The sequence below is a fragment of the Staurois parvus genome, unplaced genomic scaffold (assembly GCF_062004578.1).
Source record: "Staurois parvus isolate SC_StPar_1 unplaced genomic scaffold, SC_StPar_1.0 ptg000423l, whole genome shotgun sequence".
NCBI lineage: Eukaryota > Metazoa > Chordata > Amphibia > Anura > Ranidae > Staurois > Staurois parvus.
Window position 1 is genome coordinate 1,313,098 of NW_028318219.1, and position 22,163 is coordinate 1,335,260.

The 22,163-nt window shown below is 41.3% G+C and overlaps 1 protein-coding gene across 1 annotated transcript in view; it reads left to right on the forward strand.

The window, feature by feature from the left end:
* The first annotated feature begins 215 nt into the window (after positions 1–215).
* LOC149454564 (cell adhesion molecule CEACAM16-like) overlaps positions 216–22,163 on the forward strand; it is a 32,744-nt gene continuing 10,796 nt past the window's right edge. The window contains exons 1-4 of the mRNA XM_089687325.1: positions 216–562; positions 3,709–3,963; positions 8,670–8,921; positions 21,492–21,633. Coding sequence (XP_089543451.1) covers positions 247–562; positions 3,709–3,963; positions 8,670–8,921; positions 21,492–21,633 — 965 coding nt within the window. The 5' untranslated portion in view covers positions 216–246. The remainder of the gene's footprint in view (positions 563–3,708; positions 3,964–8,669; positions 8,922–21,491; positions 21,634–22,163) is intronic.

The window sequence follows — 22,163 nt, forward strand, 5'->3', positions numbered from 1 at the left end:
ATGGTCACCTTTTATCTTGTCTGATTTTATCTGAAAAATAGTATGTGCCATCCTGTCCTACAACTAAATGATGGCTGAACATTGATTGGTTGTTATATGCAGCTCCAGCAGTATTCCATTGTCCATGTTTTGCATTTTTAACATGGGAGCAAATTGATGCCGATATATTGATATGATCCCTGATCTTCTTGTCTGTCAGTTTATTTTGCAGTTCTCCTCGGTGTGTTGGTGGATGTGTCCAGTGGAATGATGAGTATTGCGGTGATCCCTCGGTATCCGGCCATCAAGAGATCTGTCACTCTGAGTGTTACTGGGATTACAGGGACAATTCGGACTTTTATTTGGTATAAAGGACCGAACATACACAATGATTATCAAATCTTTGTATATATCCCTGGTGATAATCCAATAATTCCTGGGCCTCTGTTCCATAGTAGGGTGACAGCTTTCCCCAATGGATCTCTACAGATCTCCAACCTAAATGTCATCGATGAGGGAGATTACAGAGCGAAGATACAAACCGATAAACAAAGCGATGTAACGGTATACATGAAAGTCTATGGTGAGTAATCCATCAGAAGATTGTCAGATGGATTTAACTCGTCTTTTCATTTAATTGTATCGGGATCTTCGGCATACAGCCAATCATTGACTGCCGGTGCTAAAGCCAGTTCAATCCCAAGTGATTTTTTTTTTTTAAAGGGCCAGTGCATGTGTTACTCAGCATAAAAAGGTGAAAACAGTGAACAATAAAATAAAAAAGACACGGGTGCTAGCGCCCCCCTATTTAACCTAAAGTGGTACCACTTTAGCTCCAGCAATGTAGCTGTATGTCATTGGAGTTTGAGCCGTTATACCAGGATGATACCTGCAGCCACAGGCATAATCACGGTACTATTTCTTAGAGCCAGCGGTCTCCTCTCTTGTAATAGCAATCTAGCCGCTCGATCGCCATTACAAGCAGCTGGAGGGGATGTTACCCCTGTCCCCTTCCCCCCTGGTGCCTTCCAAGACCCAAGCTATCAGCCGGATGCCCAGACAAAAAAAATCAACTTTGATCAGGGTCTCCACTATAGTATCCCAGCAGCAATGACCTGACATCACTTCCGGTTTACCTGGATGTCAACGGCACCATTTTAAAAAAAAAAAAGCATTCAAAAACATCGATCTTGGTGTTTTGAATGGTTTTAAGTCCTCATGCACACTGGATGTTTTTACAGCGGCTGTTTTTGGCTTTTGACGTTTTTTTCTACAGCCAGTTAACTCCCAGCATGTTATCCTATGTGTCCATACACACATAGACTTTAATCAATGTTTTTTGGCTGGAAAAAAACCCAGGACTAGTGGGTTTCTACAGGAGTTTTTAGCTGTAAAAACGTTCTAATGCTGTAAAACGCGGTAAACTTCTGCAAACCGCCGTTTTTGGACTTTTTTTGACTAAAAAAATATTTTTTTGGGTGAAAACAATGCTAAAAACCATAAACACCTCTAAATGCAGCAAATCGCTGCTAAACGCTAATGCAAAAATGCTAAAAAAAGCTGAAAAACTCACATTTTTAACTTGACTTAACTGCATGGAGCCTAACTGCAAAGGAGGGATCTGGGGGCTTTTTGATACCAAAAAAAAAAAAATTAAAGTGAAAATGTAAAAATAAAAACATTCAAATAAAATAAATAAATAAAAAAAATGTTATGTACCCCCCCATTGTTCTGTGCTAAGGCGAATGCAAGCGTTGGTCCGTGTCCATATGTAAACAGTGATCGCACCACACGTGAGATATCACCACAAATGTCAGAGCAACAGAAAAAATTCTAGCACCAGACCTCCTGTGTAACTCTAAATCAGTAACCTGTAAAATCTTTTAAAGTGTCACCTAAGGAGTAAAGTACTGTAGTTTGACGCCATTCCACAAGCGTGCGCAATCTTACAGCATGACATGTTACAAATTATTTAACCTAGCCTAACATCATCTTTTATATTTTACCAAACAATTGGGTATTATATTGTGTTTTTGAGCATTAAAATTACATGAAGTGTATTTAAAAAAAAAATGCAATTTGAAAATCGCTGCGCAAATACAGTGTGACATGAAATAACCACCATTTTATTCTCTAGGGTCTCTGCTGAAAATATATGTAATGTCTGATGTTTCTAGATACGATAATTTTCTAACAAAAATACAAAACAAAACAAATTTTTACAGGTAAACAAAAAGTGTCAAAATAGGCCTGGTCTTAGAGTTAAAGTGTTACTAAACCCTGGGCCCTGCATTCACTATATCCGGTCTCCCCGGACCCTGCATTCACTATATCTGGTCTCCCCGGACCCTGCATTCACTATGTCTGGTCTCCCCGAACCCTGCATTCACTATATCTGGTCTCCCCGGACCCTGCATTCACTATATCGGTCTCCCCGGACCCTGCATTCACTATATCTGGTCTCCCCTGACCCTACATTCGCTATATCTGGTCTCCCCAGACACTGCCTTCACTACATCTGGTCTCCCCGGACCCTGCCTTCACTATATCTGGTCTCCCAGGACCCTGTATTCACTATATCCGGTCTCCCCGAACCCTGCATTCACTATATCTGGTCTCCCTGGACCCTGTATTCACTATATCTGGTCTCCCTGGACCCTGCATTCACTATATCTGGTCTCCCAGGACCTTGCCTTCACTATATCTGGTCTCCCCGGACCCTGCATTCACTATATCTGGTCTCCCAGGACCCTGCATTCACTATATCCGGTCTCCCCGGACCCTGCATTCACTATATCTGATCTCCCCGGACCTGCATTCACTATATCTGGTCTCCTCGAACCCTTCATTCACTATATCTGGTCTCCTCGGACCCTTCATTCACTATATCTGGTCTCCCCAGACCCTGCATTTACCATATATGGTCTCCCTGGACCCTGCATTCACTATATCTGGTCTCCCCGGACCCTGCATTCACTATATTTGGTCTCCCAGGACCCTGCATTCACTATATCCGGTCTCCCCGGACCCTGCATTCACTATATCTGGTCTACCCGGACCCTGCATTCACTATATCTGGTCTCCTCGGACCCTTCATTTACCATATATGGTCTCCCTGGACCCTGCATTCACTATATCTGGTCTCCCACAGTACACACGACACGGAAATGCAATTATATTAGTAAATATAAACTGCTAAATACCTTTTCTCATCAGGAGTATATAGCAGTCTTGTGACTTCTATCAGTATCTGGCCAAGCACTAGCTAAAGCTTGTAGGAGGCATTTTCTTTCTGCTCTAGGAGGATACAAATCCCCTGATCTCTGTCTAGACAGTACTTATTGGCCCTGTGCTGATCACATGCACTCTCCCAAGAAAAAAAAAAAAAACCTCTCTAGCAATACACACCAAACTAAGCATGTGAATGCCTATGGTTCAGTCTGGCGATAAAAGGCGGTTGCTTGAAAAAGGGGAGAAACAGAGAAGAAAGGATCAAACATCCTTTTTACACAATGCAGATGATTAGCCCCTTAGGTTCCACAGTGAGTATAGCAAGCATGCTTTACTGCATGTACAGACTGATTGTACTGTTGTGGGTTTAGTAACACTTTAAGATCGCATGCTTATTTTCATGTTTATTTTGCATTTTATATTTTTTGTTACAATTGTGTAGTTGAACCAGAAAGACCTTCTTGTAGTCGAACTGCTCCCATTTTTCTCCCCCTACAGACATGGTTGGTAAACCTACAATCACAATTTCTTCCTCGCTTCCTAAAGAAAATGATCCAGTCACCCTCACCTGTACCTCTACTAATGCAGAGAGAATATTATGGAGCAGGGTCCCCTCTGGAGCCACTCTGTCGCCAGATAACAGCACCGTCTCCTTATCCAGGATTTACCGTGTGGACTCAGGATGTTATAGATGCCAGGCTAGTAACCCTGTCAGTATGGAGAACAGTGATCCCGTCACAATGACCGTGGCATGTAAGTAGCCGGGACTATCTGTCAGGGCTCCCGGGTGTGACCAGAGGTATGTGACTGACGCAGGGAAACGCAGACTTCAGATATGTTATAAACAATATAATTTATTAACACTAACAATACAAACAGAAACGCAGTGCAATACTAAAACATAACACAGTGCAAACAAACCAAACCAACCACCCACAGATAACAGTACATACAATGCAAGCGTCGTCAGGCAGGCCGGGTCAATATCAATCGGGCAGGTAGGTACAGGGGGAGCAAGCGGAGAATGGTCGGGGTCACAGGCCAGGTTCAGCAGGTAGCGGGCAGCGTGGTACAGAGGGTCAGGCAGAGGGATGGTCAGGGTCACAAGCCAGGGATCAGAACAGGAGAAGTAAGCAGAGGTCAGAATCAAGCAGGGTCAGCAACAAGACAGGAACAGGAACAGGAACACAGGTTTACAAGATACAGGGCCCAGGAAAAACACACACCAAGGCAGAGTCTGCAGGTCTGGCCATCCCTTAAATACACCAGTATAATTAGTTCCAGGTGTTTGATTGGCTGCAAAGTTGAGTCTCTGATTGCTGGGAGCACCCGCTGGCCAGCCCTGGTACTGCAGCTCATAAGGCAGGTGAGTCCCACTATTGCTGGCCAGTCCATTCCTGACACTATCATGCTAACAGTAAAATACAAAGTATCCTGCCTGTAATCAAGCTTAGGCTTATGATTTCTGATTCAGACCTATACTTATAGGGGAATGTTGAACCAAACACCCTTTTGGGTTTTTACTGCTATTCACGGCTCTATTTGGGAGATTTACCCTCCCATGTGCCCCTGTTACCAATCCCCTCCACCACCACCACCCTTCATGTCTGGTGAAACCACTGTCAGCAGGACATGACTGTTGGACTTGCAGAATACCGAGGCTAATACTTACCCCTAATCCATAAAACCACCACCACCCTTCAAAACCTTCCCCACCCAAATGACCACGCGACTCTCTTTCTTGTGTAAAAAAACGGCCATAGCAGCCATTTATTTAACATAACTCAAACATAACACTTCTTACAGTAAACTTAATTGATACCTGACAGTAAGATCCCAACCGGGTCCAAAGGTCTTCGAAGGCATCATTACTCCCATCACAAACTTGGCTGTATCTGACACCCAATGAAAGGCCCCCAGCCGCTACTACACCGCTTCTGGGACAATACTACAGCTACGTAGTCCCAGATACAGCCAATGAACTCCCACATTACCAACATGACCTTATAATTGGGAAGGGACACCCATACCTACGACGGGCCCAACCCATAATTCACCAAATGGTCACTCCAACACCGCCTTCAAAGACCCATGGACCCCTGCCGGCTGCCATGACAAAAACAAACAAACAAACACCTCGGGACATAAACAGCTGTCCTGAACAATGAACAAACTCAATGAACCCACACAAAACAAACACCAACAAACAAAGCAAACCAAACAGCAAAACCAACACCAGGACAAACACAAAGGACAAACCATGACCAGCACATCAAACAAAATACAAAACAGCTCCAGGGAGGGAGGGCGGGAGAAACCACCTCCATGATGGCACAAGCTCTGACTGAACTCCGACAAGACCCAACCCCCCTTTTCAAATCTTGGCAAGACCACCCTTCAATGCTGCGTACTCCAATCAAGTAAGTAACCCCCCCTTTTCCTCTTGCATAGACTCCCACCCAAAATACACGCTCCGCCTCGTCTGCATGCCCCAGTCTTGCTGGCCCTCCCTTTTAGCTTCGCTCAGTCCAGGCCTTGACTGAAAATCTCCCCAAGGCTCCATTCACACTTGTGTGACTTGTCATGCGACTTAGAACTTCAATGATAGTCGTTCAAACCTATGCGACTTAAAGTCACAGCGACTTTCAAAAGTTTCCTGCACTACTTTGATGCAACTTGAGTGCCAGAGACTGCAACGTAAACTCTGAAAAGTCACATCCTAATGTTATCAATGTGACAATTGAGCAACAGCCAAAGTCAAAGTCGCATCCAAGTTGCACCCATCCAAAGATGAATCAAAACCGCAAAGTAAAGTCTCAATGGAAGTCACATGACTTTGGAGTCGCACAAATGGGAATGGAGCCTAAGGCCTCAGACTTGAAGTGATCAACAAGCAGGCAGACCATTCCACTCCCAAATAAAGCTGAGCTTTAGACACCAAAGAAAATTTTTTCAATATAATGAGCTGTAGCCAAAGGACAGAAATCCACTTTCTGCATTTGTAAAAGGAGCAGTGACATCATCACTAGGCTGTACATAGGTTATGCAGAGAACATAGGTTATGCAGGCTCCACACACTACAGGCTGCCTGCAGAAAAAAAAAGAGGGGGGTGGAGACATGGCCAGTCACCCTGCTCAAAGAGAGAGAGGTGTAGTGACCAGTCTTTATTATACAAATTCCTGCGCAGAGGCATAATATGGGAGGTGCTTTAGGCTAGATTTCTACACAGTTCTGGTAGAGATTTAACAGAATCGGTAATGAGCCAAAAGATCAGACAGTAACTGTAAATTGCAGGTTACTAAACAGGTGCAAAGTTAGGCAGCTTTCATACTGAGGCTACTGAACAGACTAGAATAGAACAGAATAGAATATAAAATCATAGAATAGAATAAAAAGTTATAGAAAAGTATAGAATACAAGATAATAGAATAGAATAAGCTAGAAAAGGATAGAATAGAATGAAATGGAATAGAAAAAATACAATAGATTTTATTAGAATAGAATAAAATAGAATGAATATAGCCGTCTTTCGAAATTAAAATTTCAGAAGTCGGCTATATTCGTTCTATTATTTTCTGTTTTATTATATTCTGTTTTGTTCTATTCTTTATTTTAATCTATTCTATGATGCAGCCTAAGTCATCCTATTTTCCTTTTTTATACCTTACTTTACTTACTGCAGTATGTTTCCAATTCAAATTTGAATTCTGATAATTTCAAATTGATTTGAAAACAACCAACATACAAAAGAATCTGAATATAGGAAAACAACTCCAAAAATGAAACATTTAAACATAACGAATATGATGAAACATTAAGTTATTAATTAACAAACAGATCCGAAACAAAACACATTTTATGGTTGTGCACATCTCTAGTGCATGTTTAAAACCTGACCTCCCTGCTGAATTGCATCAAAATTCTTCCATCAAAATCGCATCCACCCACAATACCGGAAATGCAGCATAAACAGTGCATTTTTACAGCATTTTGCAATGTAGCAATGTGAAAGGAGCCTTAGGAGCAATAATGTAAATGCTCCATTGGGGTCCAGAGGTGGCATTAGGGGTCCAATAGACCCATGATGTCTCCTTATTGTATAACAATAGGCAAAAATTATAACCAATTCCTGCAGCGTTCACACACAAATCCTTTGTGCAAAAAGGAACATAAAGTAATAAATAACATGTATAACAATAAAACAAGACACTCACTCTATATTGCCAGCTGCTGTTGCTTCAATGTGCGTAATGACAGGTACCACAGGAGAGGAGCACTGTTCGACTTGACACAAACAGGCTGGGCCCTGGCCACTGGCCACTGGCAACCAGCATGCATGCAATAGTGCTGTTTTTGGAGGATCTAAGCTGTCTCCTACCTGGCAGCCCCACAGATCTTTTAACCATTTGTTGTACTCCAATTTGTGCTTGAGTTATCTATTGCAAAGGCAAAATTTATTTTTTAGTCTTGGATAGAGTGGAGATGGATTAGAAGCCCTGTCAGGATTTTATTGCTTTCTGTGCCCCTGTTAGGGTGACACACCCTCTATTTGTCCTGTTTATTGTTACCACTGAGAGTAAACTTACGAGAGTAAAATTACAGGGAGTGATCTCACAGGGAGTGAAATCACGTGGAGTGAAATCACTGGGAGTGAAATCATTAAGAGTAAAATCATTGGGAGTGAAATCACTGGGAGTGAAATCATTAAGAGTAAAATCATTAGGAGTGAAATCACCGACAGTGGAATCAATGGGAGCGAAATCACCGAGAGTGAAATCACCGAGAGTGGAATCACTGGGAGCGAAATCACCGGGAGTGAAATCATTAAGAGTAAAATCACTGGGAGTGAAATCACCAAGAGTGATATCATTAGGAGTGAAATCACCGAGAGTGGAATCACTGGGAGCAAAATCACCGAGAGTGGAATCATTAAGAGTAAAATCACTGGGAATTAAATCACCAAGAGTGATATCATTAAGAGTAAAACAACTGGGAGTGAAATCAATAAGAGTAAAATCACAGGGAGTGAAATCATCGAGAATGAAATCACTGGGAGTGAAATCACCGAGAGTGAAATCACAAAGAGCGAAAGAAAATCCAACATTTACCCCTAGTTCACGTATATGCGGCCATGTGGTCCGCGTTTTGTGCGGGCACAAGAGCCCATTCATTTGAATGGACCCCCGTGCCCTGTGACACTCAGGGTAGAAGTCCCTGCACTTCTTCTGAAAATGCAGCCCGCACGGGAACTAATGGCACCCGCCAGCGGGTGGTGTGGCTGCACGTATTTTCATGCGGATCCGCAGCTGCACCAGCCGCACATATGTGAACCTAGCCTGAGGGTTGTCACCAGAATAGTGATGGAGAGGAAATCATTCAATTATCTTCATATCGCTTAGTCAATTTTTTTTTTCTCTTTAGCCTTTTATTCTGATGTTAATTTTTTTTGTTATTGCAGATGGCCCAGAAAATGTGAAAGTAAAATCCACGTCTCCTTCAAATTCTCTCATTTTATTAGAATGTTCTGCTGATTCTGTCCCACCACCCACCTACCACTGGAGACTAAATGGGACAGATATAAAAAAACAGCAGAGCCAGCTTAAGGTAGCTCAAAAGGAGGCTGAGAATGAGGGGACTTACACATGTGTGGCCAGTAACTCAGTGACGCAGCTTACTGCCATGGACTCTGTATATGTGGATGTAACATTCGGTAGGTATAAGAATCGTCTGCAATCAGAGCAGAATTCCATTACTAAGGCTCGGTTCACATTAGTGCGATTTCAAAGTTGTACAATTTCCAGTTCAACTTTGAAGTTCAAAATCTGATGCAACTTTTACACTCTCTGGCACTCAAGTCACATCAAAGTAAATTCAGGAACCTTTGTTGTTGCATCTTTAGGTTGCAGAGATCGGAATGAGTGCCATTGAAATCAATAGGCTGCGACTTGTCATGCGAATTTATGTATCCAAAGTCACATGATGAGTTGCACAACCGTGAACGGAGCATTAAGCCTGTAAGTACAAAACATTGGTGTTTCTCAGTATCTTTTTAATTTAGAAGTTTATTTTGTATGCCTGGTCCTAACGTATCTTTAAGTCAACGCTCACACTGCTGCAATTTTTAATTGCACGAATTGTGTGCCGTTTCAGTGCGATTTCTGGTGCGATTTCTGAAGACTTTATTGCTACTGAAGATTTTCAATGACTTGTTACAATTTGCAGTGCGATTTCCATTATATTCTATGTATGTGAAATCGCAACACAACTGCAGAAAATGTAATGCAAGAATTGCTTTAGAAATCATGCTGCAGCAAATTGCACAAGTTAAGACACCAACATTCACATTCATTAGATGCGATTTCAGGTGCGATTTCAATTTGCAAATCGCACAGGCACTAAAGTGTATCTAAAGCCAAAACATAGTTACATAGTTATTCTGGCTGAAAAAAGACAAAAGTCCATCCAGTTCAACCATAGAAAAAAAAATGTTCTAATCCTATACCTACAGTTGATCCAGAGGAAGGCAAAAAAACCAGCAAAGCATGATCCAATTTGCTCCTGCAGGGGAAAAAAATCCTTCTTGATCCCCCGAGAGGCAATCAGATATTCCCTGGATCGACTTTACCTATAAATGTTAGTATCCAGTTATATTCTGTGTATCTAGGAAAGAATCCAGGCCTTTTTTAAAGCAATCCACTGAGCTGGCCAGAACCAACTCTTGAGGGAGTCTAGTCCACATTTTCACAGCTCTTACTGTGAAGAAACCTTTCCATGTTTGGAGATTACATTTCTTTTCCTCCAGATGTAAAGAGTGTCCCCTTGTCCTCTGTGTTTACCTCAGGATGAATAGCTCTATACCGAGTTCACTATATGAACCACTGATGTATTATACATGGTGATCATATCCCCCCTTATGTATTATACATGGAGATCATATCCCCCTTATGTATTATACATGGAGATCATATCCCCCTTATGTATTATACATGGAGATCATATCCCCCCTTATGTATTATACATGGAGATCATATCCCCCCTTATGTATTATAGATGGAGATCATATGCCCCCTTATGTATTATACATGGTGATCATATCCCCCCTTATGTATTACACATGGAGATCATATCCCCCTTATGTATTATACATGGAGATCATATCCCCCCTTATGTATTATACATGGAGATCATATCCCCCCTTATGTATTATACATGGTGATCATATCTCCCCCTTATGTATTACACATGGAGATCATATCCCCCTTATGTATTATACATGGTGATCATATCTCCCCCTTATGTATTACACATGGAGATCATATCCCCCCTTATGTATTTATACATGGTGATCATATCCCCCCTTATGTATTATACATGGTGATCATATCCCCCTTATGTATTATACATGGAGATCATATCCCCCCTTAATCTCCTCTTCTCAAGAGAGAATAAATTCAGTTTCTCTAATCTTTCCTCATAGCTGAGCTCCTCCATGCCTCTTATCAGTTTGGTTGCCCTTCTCTGTACTTTCTCCAGTTCCCCAATGTTCTTTTTGTGAATTGGTTCCCAAAATTGAACTGCATATTCCAGATGAGGTCTTACTAATGATTTGTAACGGGGGAAATATGATATCTCTCTCTCTGGAGTCTATACTTCTTTTAATACAAGAGAGGATTTTGCTCGCTTTAGAAACTGCAGCTTGGCATTGCATGCCATTATTAAGCTTGTGATCTATCAGAACTCCCAGATCCTTCTCCACCATTGATTCCCCCAGTTGTACCCCCCTAGTATGTATGATGCATGCATATTCTTAGCCCCCAAGTGTATAACCTTACATTTATCAACATTAAACCTCATTTGCCACATAGTTGCCCAATTAAACAGTGCATTGAGGTCGGCTTGTAAATTGGAGACATCCTGTAAGGACGTTATTCCACTGCACAGCTTGGTGTCATCTGCAAAGACTAAAATGGGATTTTTAATCCCAGACCTTATATTGTTTATAAATATATTAAAAAATAAAGGTCCCAACACTGAACCTTGGGGTAATCTTTTGTGTATTGGATTCTCTCTGTCTCTAATGAGTTTTCCAATAAAGAAGTATTTATATGCCTTGAATACTTGGGTGCCAACCTCTCTCTGTTTGGATGCATGTTTCAACAGCATGTGGTCTTGGCACAGGTGGAGTAACCCCTATAACTAGTGTCCATGGATTGTAGTACCACGCTATTTTTGATGGAAACTGTTAGCATATACAACACATAACATGTGTAAACTATGTCCTTTAAAGCTGAACTCCCAGGCGTGGCTCCCCCTTCGTACTTCTTCTCCCTCACCCCACCATCTAATCGCTAGGTCAATTTAAAAGTCTAAAAGCCCAAAATACTGACATGAATGACTGGACAGGCCAGTTCCTGATTCCATCCTCTCCTTCATTAGAAGAGAAGGGCCCTTCTTTGGGAATCCACTTCACTGCCTGGGTGACCTAGGCACTTCAACAATACAAAAAATGGCCACTACCCAGGCTAGAACTGGCCTTCACAGCAAGGAGTACATGGAACATGTCAAACAATAAAAGAGAAAAATTCCCAACCAGCCTGCAAACAAACTGAATTAGCCTGTCTTAGACACTTCATATTGACTGTTCACCAGTGCGTTCTTTGAAGACTGTTGATGACATCTGCAAGATACAACCAGTGTACTGAAGCACTGGATCAACAGGTTGTGGCTCCCAGAAGCAGCGCTGGCAAGGGTTGAAAAAACCTGAATGGGTGATCAGAGGACAGGAGGGAGGGGTAGTAGGGTATATGGGCTTTAAGACACCTTACACTATGCCCACCGATTATGGCAACATAGCATCACACTTTATGTGGTACACTTTCTTGAGCCCACAGTAAACTATTCTTGCCATGAAAGGCCCAAATGGTCATATTTGCTCCATGAGCCAAAGTTCCCAGTTCTCGATTATTTTCGACATTAGGGTTTTTTTTTTTTATTGTGGTAAATAATATATGAAAGTTGTGAAGTTGCGATGTTAGTTTCTGTGGGAAGTCGGATGGTTAAGATGGTATTGCTCTATCACAATGTTGCTAAATTCAGCTTTACACCACAAAGATTTGCACAACATAGTTTTGCCTAAATGTCACTGAAGTTTCATTTCACCTAGAAACTGATTTGAAGAGTTTTTTTGAACAATTTTCTCACCAGCTTCACATACACATTCTACAATATCCTGTAACAGCAAAAGATAACCAAGATTTATCAATCAAATGCTAATTATTACTCATGAGCTAATATGGTGAATTTCTATAAATAGGTGAAATACAAAAAAGTATATATAAATAAAAAAATTTATAAATGTGTCTTGAATCAAAAATAATAAAAATTAAATCACCTTATTATAAATGCACAAATAGGTTCGCAAACACATCACACCAACTCATAAATAGTGTCAGAATCTATATAAAAACAAATAACTGTGCTGCGCTCCTATATTGATGTAAATAAACTATAAAAACAGTGTAAATCCTTACAATATATTATCCAAACAGTACACAAAATTACTTGAATGATCCCTTTAGGATATAGAGAAATATTAGTGTAATAACATTATTATGTGTCCAATATCAATAATAAAGTGAAATCCTCCTTTTCTGAGAGATGGGTACAAATAGATGAATTCACTCCAACATATAGATGATTGCGGTATATATGAAGCTCAATTATGCGCTCACCTCCATTTTTAGCCCAAAAATACAGGCTAAACGAGCTGTTTATCCTAAAAGGATAAAATGTGCACTGATGTTCACCACCTTCTTTGAATGTGTTCACAGCGTGATTTCCTGATTATCCACCTGGTGTCTCTCCTCTCATGACTAATGCACCATAGATAGGCTTGTCCACTCCTACTTCCACCATTACCGATCCATACCACTCCCCATCCCTTAACCAAATAAACTTTACAAAAAACATGACACCATTTGGAGTAAAATGGCCAACATGGCCTTTTATTAATAACTTCACATTTTAAATACAACAACCGTTCCTTATAACGGAAACCAAAGAATTGTTGTTGGTCTTCGAAGGCACCCCCAAACGATCCAAAATGCACCTGCGGACAACCCTATACACTAGGCCTCCAGCCGCAACCAACCAGCTTGGAGACAACCATACCGTCCGCAGTGCAGCACCACCACCTTCCAGTTAAACCTTGGTTAACTGGGAATGTCCACCTGGCCCCCATACCACTGATGGGTCCCACACCATTGTTTTACCTTCCAAGATGAGAACCGCCTCCAAAGACCAACAACCGCCCATGAACCAACATAACACCCCTTTTTTTTTTTTTTTTTTTTTACGCTCCTTCCCCCGGGAGTGACCCGATATCCAACCAAACAGGGAGGGCAGGAGGGAAGCTCTGGTCCTTCCTCTCATCCAGCTCCACTGACGCCCCCTCCACAGAACCCTCCACCCTAAGGTGCCACAGACCCCTCCTACACTCCCCCTCTGCCAACCAGATCATCCCACAATCAATTCCCAACCCCCTGGAGCTAACTTTAACTCTTTCCGTTCCCCTTCACCACTCTGGGCATAGTCATGCATGCCCTGCGCTATTTTCATTCTTCCTTATCCGCTACGGGCATTTCTTTACTATCCTATGCAGATCTGTGGATGTATGGATGGATGGATATTTCCTCCTTCTCACCTCCAAGGGGAATAATCCTCCTAGATCCACTCCAGAAGTCTCCACACATATAATGCCAAAAAAAAGAACAAAAGATAGTGCTTTACCCTTATAAAACACTTTATTGCATAGCCATTGTATTGCACTCACATTTTAATAATTAAAACAAGCCCTAATACATATCTCCTTGTGTGCACCGCACACTAGCTGTACTCGCTGTATAGAAGCCGACTAGGCGTGGTGACGTCAGAGCCCCTCCCCTACGCGTTCCCCCTGATGAAGCCACGTGACCGGTGGAGTAACGCGTAGGGGAGGGGCTCTGACGTCACCACGCCCAGTCGGCTTCTATACAGCAAGTACAGCTAGTGTGCGGTGCACACAAGGAGATATGCATTAAGGCTTGTTTTAATTAATAAAATGTGAGTGCAATACAATGGCTATGCAATAAAGTGTTTTATGCACAGTTATTTGTTTTTATATAGATAACCAAGACTTAAATATTGTAGAGCCAAGATCAGACGAGATGCTATTTAAATAATGTGAACCAGCGCTTTGGATGTTATCCCTTAATTCACCGCAGCTGCTGTGCCAAGTGCTAAACTAATCATATCAGCCCTTAGGCTGGCCATACACTATACAATTTTCTGCCCAATTTCCTTTAGATTTACCTTCAACTATGTAGTGCAAGGGCCTGCCTAATTGGATACAATTGAAAGTGTTGTTAGTTTTGACCTCCTATTATATGGTTTTTGGTAAATCTAAAGCAAAAATCTCAAGACAATTGTATAATGTATGGCAAGCCTAAGGCTAGGTTCACACCTATGCAGTTTGTGTTTGAGCCGTTTCTGCATTGCGTTTTGCGTTTTTGCACCTGCGTTTTTGATGCGTTTTGTTTTTTTAATTGTCCTTGTTGCTAGGCAGATTTAAAATGCAAAACGCATCAAAAACTAATAAAAAATGCACTAGATGCTTTTCTGCATCATTTCCATTGAAATCTATGGAACCAAAAATCCAACATTTTGCACTGAAAAAAGTCCCTGGCCCTTTCCAAAAAACTCATTGGGGGAAAACACAGAGATGTGAACATGTCCCATAGGAAATCATGTTAAATGGAGTGTACTCCGTTTCAGCAAAAAGCGGAAAATGCTTAGGTGTGAACCTGGGTTTATATATACTCTATCTTTTATACAGCACTATTGTTTTTTACTTAACCCCTTGCCCTCCAGAGGATTTACCCCCCTCCTGACCAGGCCATTTTTTGCGATACGGCGCTGCGTTACTTTTACTGACAATTGCGCGGTCATGCAACGCTGCACCCAAATCAAATTTGTGCCCATTTTTTCCCACGAATTGAGCTTTCGTTCGGTGGTATTTGATCGCCTGCACAAATGGTAGTTTATATACTGGGATTTTTTTAAAACTTTTTTTTATTTTTACTAGTAATCAGCGACTTATAGCGGGGCTGCAGGACTGCGGTGGGCATTCTGACACTGGGGGAACTGACTTGGTGTCACTGACATCCCCAGTGACACCAATACAGTGATCAGTGCTAATAAAAAGCACTGACACTATACTAATGGCACTGGGCAGGAAGGAGTTAACATCTGGGGTGATCAAAGGGTTAACTGTGTGCTGTGTGTTGCTTTACATTATGTTCTGTATTTGTGCTTCACTGTAAGCACACTGCTTGGATGGCTGTGCTGACAGGGAGGAGAACTGTTTTGTTTACTAACAGTTCTCCCCCCTATTGGAGATCCTCAGCAATCACGCAATCACTGGGTGCCGGCGATTAATCACCGGCCAGGACCCGGTGATTGACAGACGCAGCCGCGAATGGCAGCGTGGGTAGGGAGCACGTATGCCCCCTACCTAGGATTGCAAAATGATGTATATATATATATATATATATATGTGTGTGTGTGATTTTACGCACCAGTGCCGCCCTGTGGAGCTAAAGCAGTTAAACAAATATACTCTGTCATCGTTGGCAGCAGGGCCATCTGGAGGCTAATTTTGTCAGTGAAGCCTCCAGCTTGCATGTGATCAGTTTCAGAGTTGACAAAGTCATCACATGATCTGAAAACTTTCCGATTGGCTCCCATTCATGAGTGGAAATTGGGCTGTCAGTAACAAGGTTTGAGAGAAGCAGTTTTTTAAGGGAAGACATTTATTAAACTATCTTGCTGAGGAACTAGAGAACTGACATAGAGATTATGGGCAGGAATGGTTGAAAGAACCAGCAACCTAAATGCAAACCTGTATCCTGTATCCAGTACATAGATTATCAATTTAACTGATCGAACAAACACCAGTTCAGTTCTACAAACAATGTTGAAGGGAGGCCCGGAATAGAAGAAAGAAGACTTGAACGAAGAGCCGGCATGACAGGGGTCAAAGGGGGTTGGGAGAGGAGAGTCCCATTAGCTAAGGGGGGGAGTCTAAATGGTTTTAAGGAGGGAGCGGATGGAGCCACAAGGGGTGGTCTGATAGGGTGTGGCAGGGGGTCTTCAGTCAGAGAGTTTTCACAAGGCAAACTTCCCTCCTGTCCGCCTGTTTGTTTCATGGTTTGTTTTTGATGGTGGTTGTGCCAGTTGGTGCTGGGGGACAACCAGTGGGGTGCAAGGTCCTCGTTGGTTACTGTGGGCACAAGAAAGGCACTTTGTAGGAACCCGTCTGAGGTATGGCTTCCAGTTGTTCTGGTGGGGGTATCTGCGGTGGTGTCACCGAGTCAGTGGTGTTGTGGCTGGAGGCCTAGTTAAGCAGCATGCAACTATTTGTTTTCTTGATGCCTATTGGGACCTTGGAAAACATATGTTATACTGTGTTTTTGTTATTTACATCTTAATTATTAATGGTTGTAATAAAAGGCCGTTTTGGGCCATTAACTCCAGTTTTTGTTGTCTGTGTGGTTATTTAGGTTAAAAAGGGGGGTAGGTATTGATTGAGGGGGACTGGATCAAGCCATCTTTAGTCCCCTGGCCATGCATATGGGGACACGTGATTGTAGATCCACTGCCAATATACTGCACCCCTCAACTTTCTTGGACTTGGGCCTAAGCGTTCCATTCAACCAATCGACAATCTAAGTCCAGCACCTAAACAGGCAATAGAGAATCTAGTTCTGAATTGTTGAATTTTCAGGGTGCAATCTAGCACTGGTTGGGTGTTGGGTTTAGGATGTTCCGGCATCATCAGCAGAATCCCAGACACAGTCTGTGGACTAGTACAATATAATACAATTTGTATAACTAAATTAACTGATCAGCAGGCAGGCTTTGCTTGAGAACGCCCTGAGGGTGGGGCGAAACGCGTTGACGTACTTCCGGCTGGTCGTCCCAACGTCCTACGTCATTTCCGGTGAGTGGAACGCACGCCAAGCGGTGCGTTCCAAGCGGCCATTTTGTTAAGTGGAGAAGTTTTTTCTTTGAAGTCTGTCATCCTGCTGTGTACAAGGCTGTGAGGTCCTGCTACAAGATTTGTGGAATTTCGTTTTTATCTACAATAAATGCTGGTTATTATCTTTCAAAATGTGAGTGGTCTGGCTTAAAGTAGATTTTAAGTAAGAGTCATAACAGTATCACACTATTAGTTTTTTTCTTCCTGGAACTTGGTGGAGTTGGCAAGGGGAACAATTGGAGGAATATCCATATCTCTGAGGTGGAAATAGTGGAGGTCATAAAGGGGGTCCAGGAGCCCTAAATAATCCTGAAAGGTGTTATACTCACCAAATATCTGGTGAGTGCGGTTCATGTTGGTTTTTGCACTGGTGGATGGTGGAAGGATCACTATAGGCATTGAAGATTTTCAATCAAAGGAAAAAGTTTTTTGGGGCACTGGACTTTTCTCTCTTTTTTTATGTGTCACTGGACTTTTTCTTTTTGTATGGGTCACTTGATTTTTTGTTAATTTTTTTTGTTTTTTTGTTTTTGTATGTATCACTGGACTTTTAATTTTAATATTTTTTTGACACTTATACCAAAGTATAATGTTTATTATTTATTATTGTTCACTTATACTGATTGGTGTGAGATAGTTTGTGTTTTGCGCTGATTTTTATATTTGAAAAAAAGGCTTTGCTTTATGTGGTTTAATTTTCAATTTTATTGGCTTGTAAAATTTAAAGAATTTCAGGTTATAGGCAGGTACTGTTGGGCTGAATTACCTTTTGGCTTCTCATATATTTAGTGGACATTAGAGATTAGAGTTAATTGCTGTGGATCTGCCCACCCCTGCCATTATTTTTTTATTTCAGCAAGAGAAATCTCAGTCCTACAGCTGCAATATAAGTGTAACAGAATGTGTACAGAACACCCACCAGAAACATCTTTTCCTTCTTGTGTGATTGACTCACTGGTTTTCCCAGATGTCTGCACTAAGATACAAGTCAGATTTCAGGCATCCCCTGCAACACAAATGTCACTTTTGGTGAGATACTCCCAATGAGAAATCACATGTAAAGGGATGCAGACCCTGCCACTTTCCTCATTACAGCCCTGCATGTGCAGCAACTGATTGATAATTATACAACCACTCCCATTAGATTCACTTTGCACATAGACACAGACAAACAAACAGCTCTTTCTTCAGAAGATCACATAAAATGAAGCACTTTCACAAGTAATGTATTGCCTCTACCAGTAGAAAGTGCACAGTATAAATAAAGTGCTATTAGTGCAAACCGTGCAAAGTGCAATCAATAAATCTCCATATGTTATCAATCAGCAAAATATATACATATTGCATACGCAATCAGGGATTAAAGTGCTATTGTGCAATATGTGCAATGAGTGAAAATATGTCCATAATAATAGTATGCTCTTGTAAGCGTATAAAAATACAAATTCAGCAGGAATCTTCCTTCAAACGTTATACTCCTGTGCCAAAAGTGCAATGGTGCATGTGTCTTTAAAGTATCATCCACCACTTCTTATGGGTGCGCATTCACCAGAACTCTGATGTATACAGACATTGGTTACAATCTGTTGCATCTGGGTGCAGAGGGCAGCTTAGGGGTTAGTCCAGCATCCTCATAGTACCAGTGGTGCATGTCTCCTTAAATTTTGGGAAGATTGCTCAACCACAGGAGCCAAAGGATTCTCATATAGTGTAGTATTTTATTATTCCAAGATAAGCAAACATATAACAGTATTCCATGTAGATAGATAATAATTTGGTACCCAAAATGGCCGTCGCTCCTTGCCCAGGAGACAACAGCATGACATCAGCAATGTGGCTCCTCCCAACGTGTTTCGTGCGACAGCACGTCCTCAGGGGTATGCCCATTGCAGACATCCTGTGCAAACACCTCTTATATAGCCCTCAAGTGCCAATTTTAAATTAACTAGTGCCATTTTCCCGGTGATTTGCGGTCACGTGATCGACCGCGGCCATTTTCCCGTAGTCTTATATATTTCTATGTGACTATCTCAAACTAAGAACCAACTGTGGCCATTTTATTGTGGATGATTAGATTATCTATTTGGTCTTATCGGACCATTGTTGGGTGTTTATCTTTTAACTTATCATTTACAACTTAATCACTTTGAAGAGTAATATTAGTATAATCCTTGATCATCCACATATATCTTTTAGTCCTATATTGCTGCATAAATACGTATCATTAATTATTTAAGCATGAGTAATGTTACTTTTAATTGCTGAGTTTACTCAATTACTCCGGACACAGATTAAGTATGTTGGTATAATTTTTTTTTTATTATGATAAATATGATTATAAAAAATATATAAAACAAATATGTATAAAAACATGTACCTTACGGATCTATATTTGGGTGTTCTATATGATTAAAATGTACTATAACAATATTATTAAAATAAAACACATAGTAAGACATTATTATAAAAATATTAAAAAACATTATTGAAAATTATACTAAAAATGATATTAAAAATATACTGAGAATAGGGAAAAACTCAAGAAATTCAACATGATATATAGTATGAATATACACAAAAAATGTTGTAAAATACGATGTAAAAAATTGATGAAAAAATGATGGAAAAAATTAACATGAGAAAGTCCACATATAAAAATGACCTAAAAAATGGGTGAATTAAACAGGATGGTGTTTTAGCTAGTCACTAACTATTTAGTAATGGATGTACAGTGTTAATCATCCAAAAATCTTTAACTTACTCATAAATATTCAATATAAACAAAAAATAAACAAAAATCCATGGATATAAAAATGTCACAAAAATTAATTAGGCCCAGAAATGTTAAACACTATTCCAGATAAATATTGTAGGCAGCGGCGGACTGACCATTTGAAAACTTAGGCACTGCCCCAGGGCCCAGGGTCAGTAGGGGGCCCCATGAGATGCCCCGGTAGCTTTTTCATAGGCTTTTTTGAGTTTGGGCAGGGACACAGGGGCCCCATGATCCCCTATTGCCCGGGGGCCCCATGAGTTGTCAGTCTGCCCCTGATTGTAGGGTATGACGAAAACCAGTAATCAGTTGTAGTTTGCTTTTGTCAATAAAACAATTAATGTCTATTTCTATATTGAGCCCTTGGGGTGTTAATGATTGTACTTTGAGTTGTGATATGGCTCGTTTTTTATTGCACCCCCTCCAGTGTGGATTTAGAATGTCTATTCCAACAAATTTGATATCCCTGGGGTTTCAATGGTGGACATCCCTAAAGTGATTTGATAGGGAATGTTCCTTGTAACCCCTTTTGATATTATAGACATGTTCCCTCATACGGAATCTCATGCGTCTTGTTGTCCTTCCTACATATTGTTTACCACCTGAGCATTCCAGTAGGTACACCACATATTTGCTGTTACATGATATAAACTTCTCTATTTGATAAGCTTTATTTGTGGTATTAGAGTTGAAGGATATGGTTTTCGGGTGTCTTCACCCCACTGGATGCTCTTCTCTCTTGGCCAGCCCCAACCGAGCTGACCCAGCTCTCCTCTGCAGCCCGTGGCTGCTCCCTGCTGGCCAGTTCAGGAACCTGATGTCAGTGCAGCAGATGCTGTCCAGCCCGACACGTCCGGTGAGCAGAGAGTATCTGGAGCTTGGCTTCAGCCTGGGAGGAGGCAGGGAAGAGGTAAGGGGGGCTGAGTCACTTCACCATGGGCCTCTAGGTTGTACTTGCTCCCTGGACCAAAAGTTGCCAGTCAGCCCCTGCCTTCCACATTTTATCCAAAAACAATACTTTAAGTACACATTGACCAATTTTTTAATGAAAAAAAAGAAATGTGGTTAAATGGTTAGCACTTCTGCCTGGGAGTACTAGGGTTGGTTCGAATCCCAGCCATGGCACCACCTGCCTGGAGTTTGCATGTTCTCCCTGTGCCTGCGTGTGTTTCCTCTGGGTACTTCAGTTTCCTCCCACACTCCAAAGACATGCTGGTAGGTTATTTGGCTCCTGTCTAAATTGTCCCTAGTATGTGTATGTATGATTGTAAGTTAGGGAGCTTAGATTGTACGCCCCAGGAGGGTTAGGGACTGATGTAAATGTACAATATACATGTAAAGTGCTGCGTAAATTGACGGCGCTATATAAATACCTGAAATAAATAAATGTATATTGTGTCACTGACATACAAACTGTCTTCTTTTTTCAGAAGTTACTGACACAGAAAACATTCCCACTCGTGAGATTTCACTCATTGGAACAAACACTGGAATTCTAATTGGAGTTGTGTTACTGCTGGTTCTTGTCGGTGTGTTAGGTTACCTTTTTGTAAGACACAGACGGCACAAAAGGTAAGTGTTCTTCATATAAAGCTGCAAGGTAAGTGCGATTATTCTACATCTTTCAGTTCCAGCTAAATAAAGCCTTGGATGAGTATGAAAAAACGCTTGATACAAAAGTTCATTCAAATTTTTTCAAAAACATTGAGCTCGGGTTGACACTATGCGGTGCGGGACACTGCATGTAATTCGCACAGGAATCGCACCACATTCTTGTGCAAATGACATGCAAATAGTTGTGTGGTGCAATTCGAGACATACATTTTGTATGGCTCACATCGCGTCACATTTGTACCAAAAAGGTGCAGGATCCTTCTTTTAAACCTGCACCCAAATTACATTGAATGGGTGTTCTCACCCTTGCGACTTGCTTTCTGGTAATTATTATTCTACAGGATTATATATAGTGCCAACAGTTTGCGCAGTGCTTTACAATATGAAGGCAGACATTACAGTTACAATACAATTTGGTACAAGAGGAAACAGAGGGCCCTGCTTGTTAGAGCTTACAATCTAGGAGATCGCATTGCGTTTTGCAATCT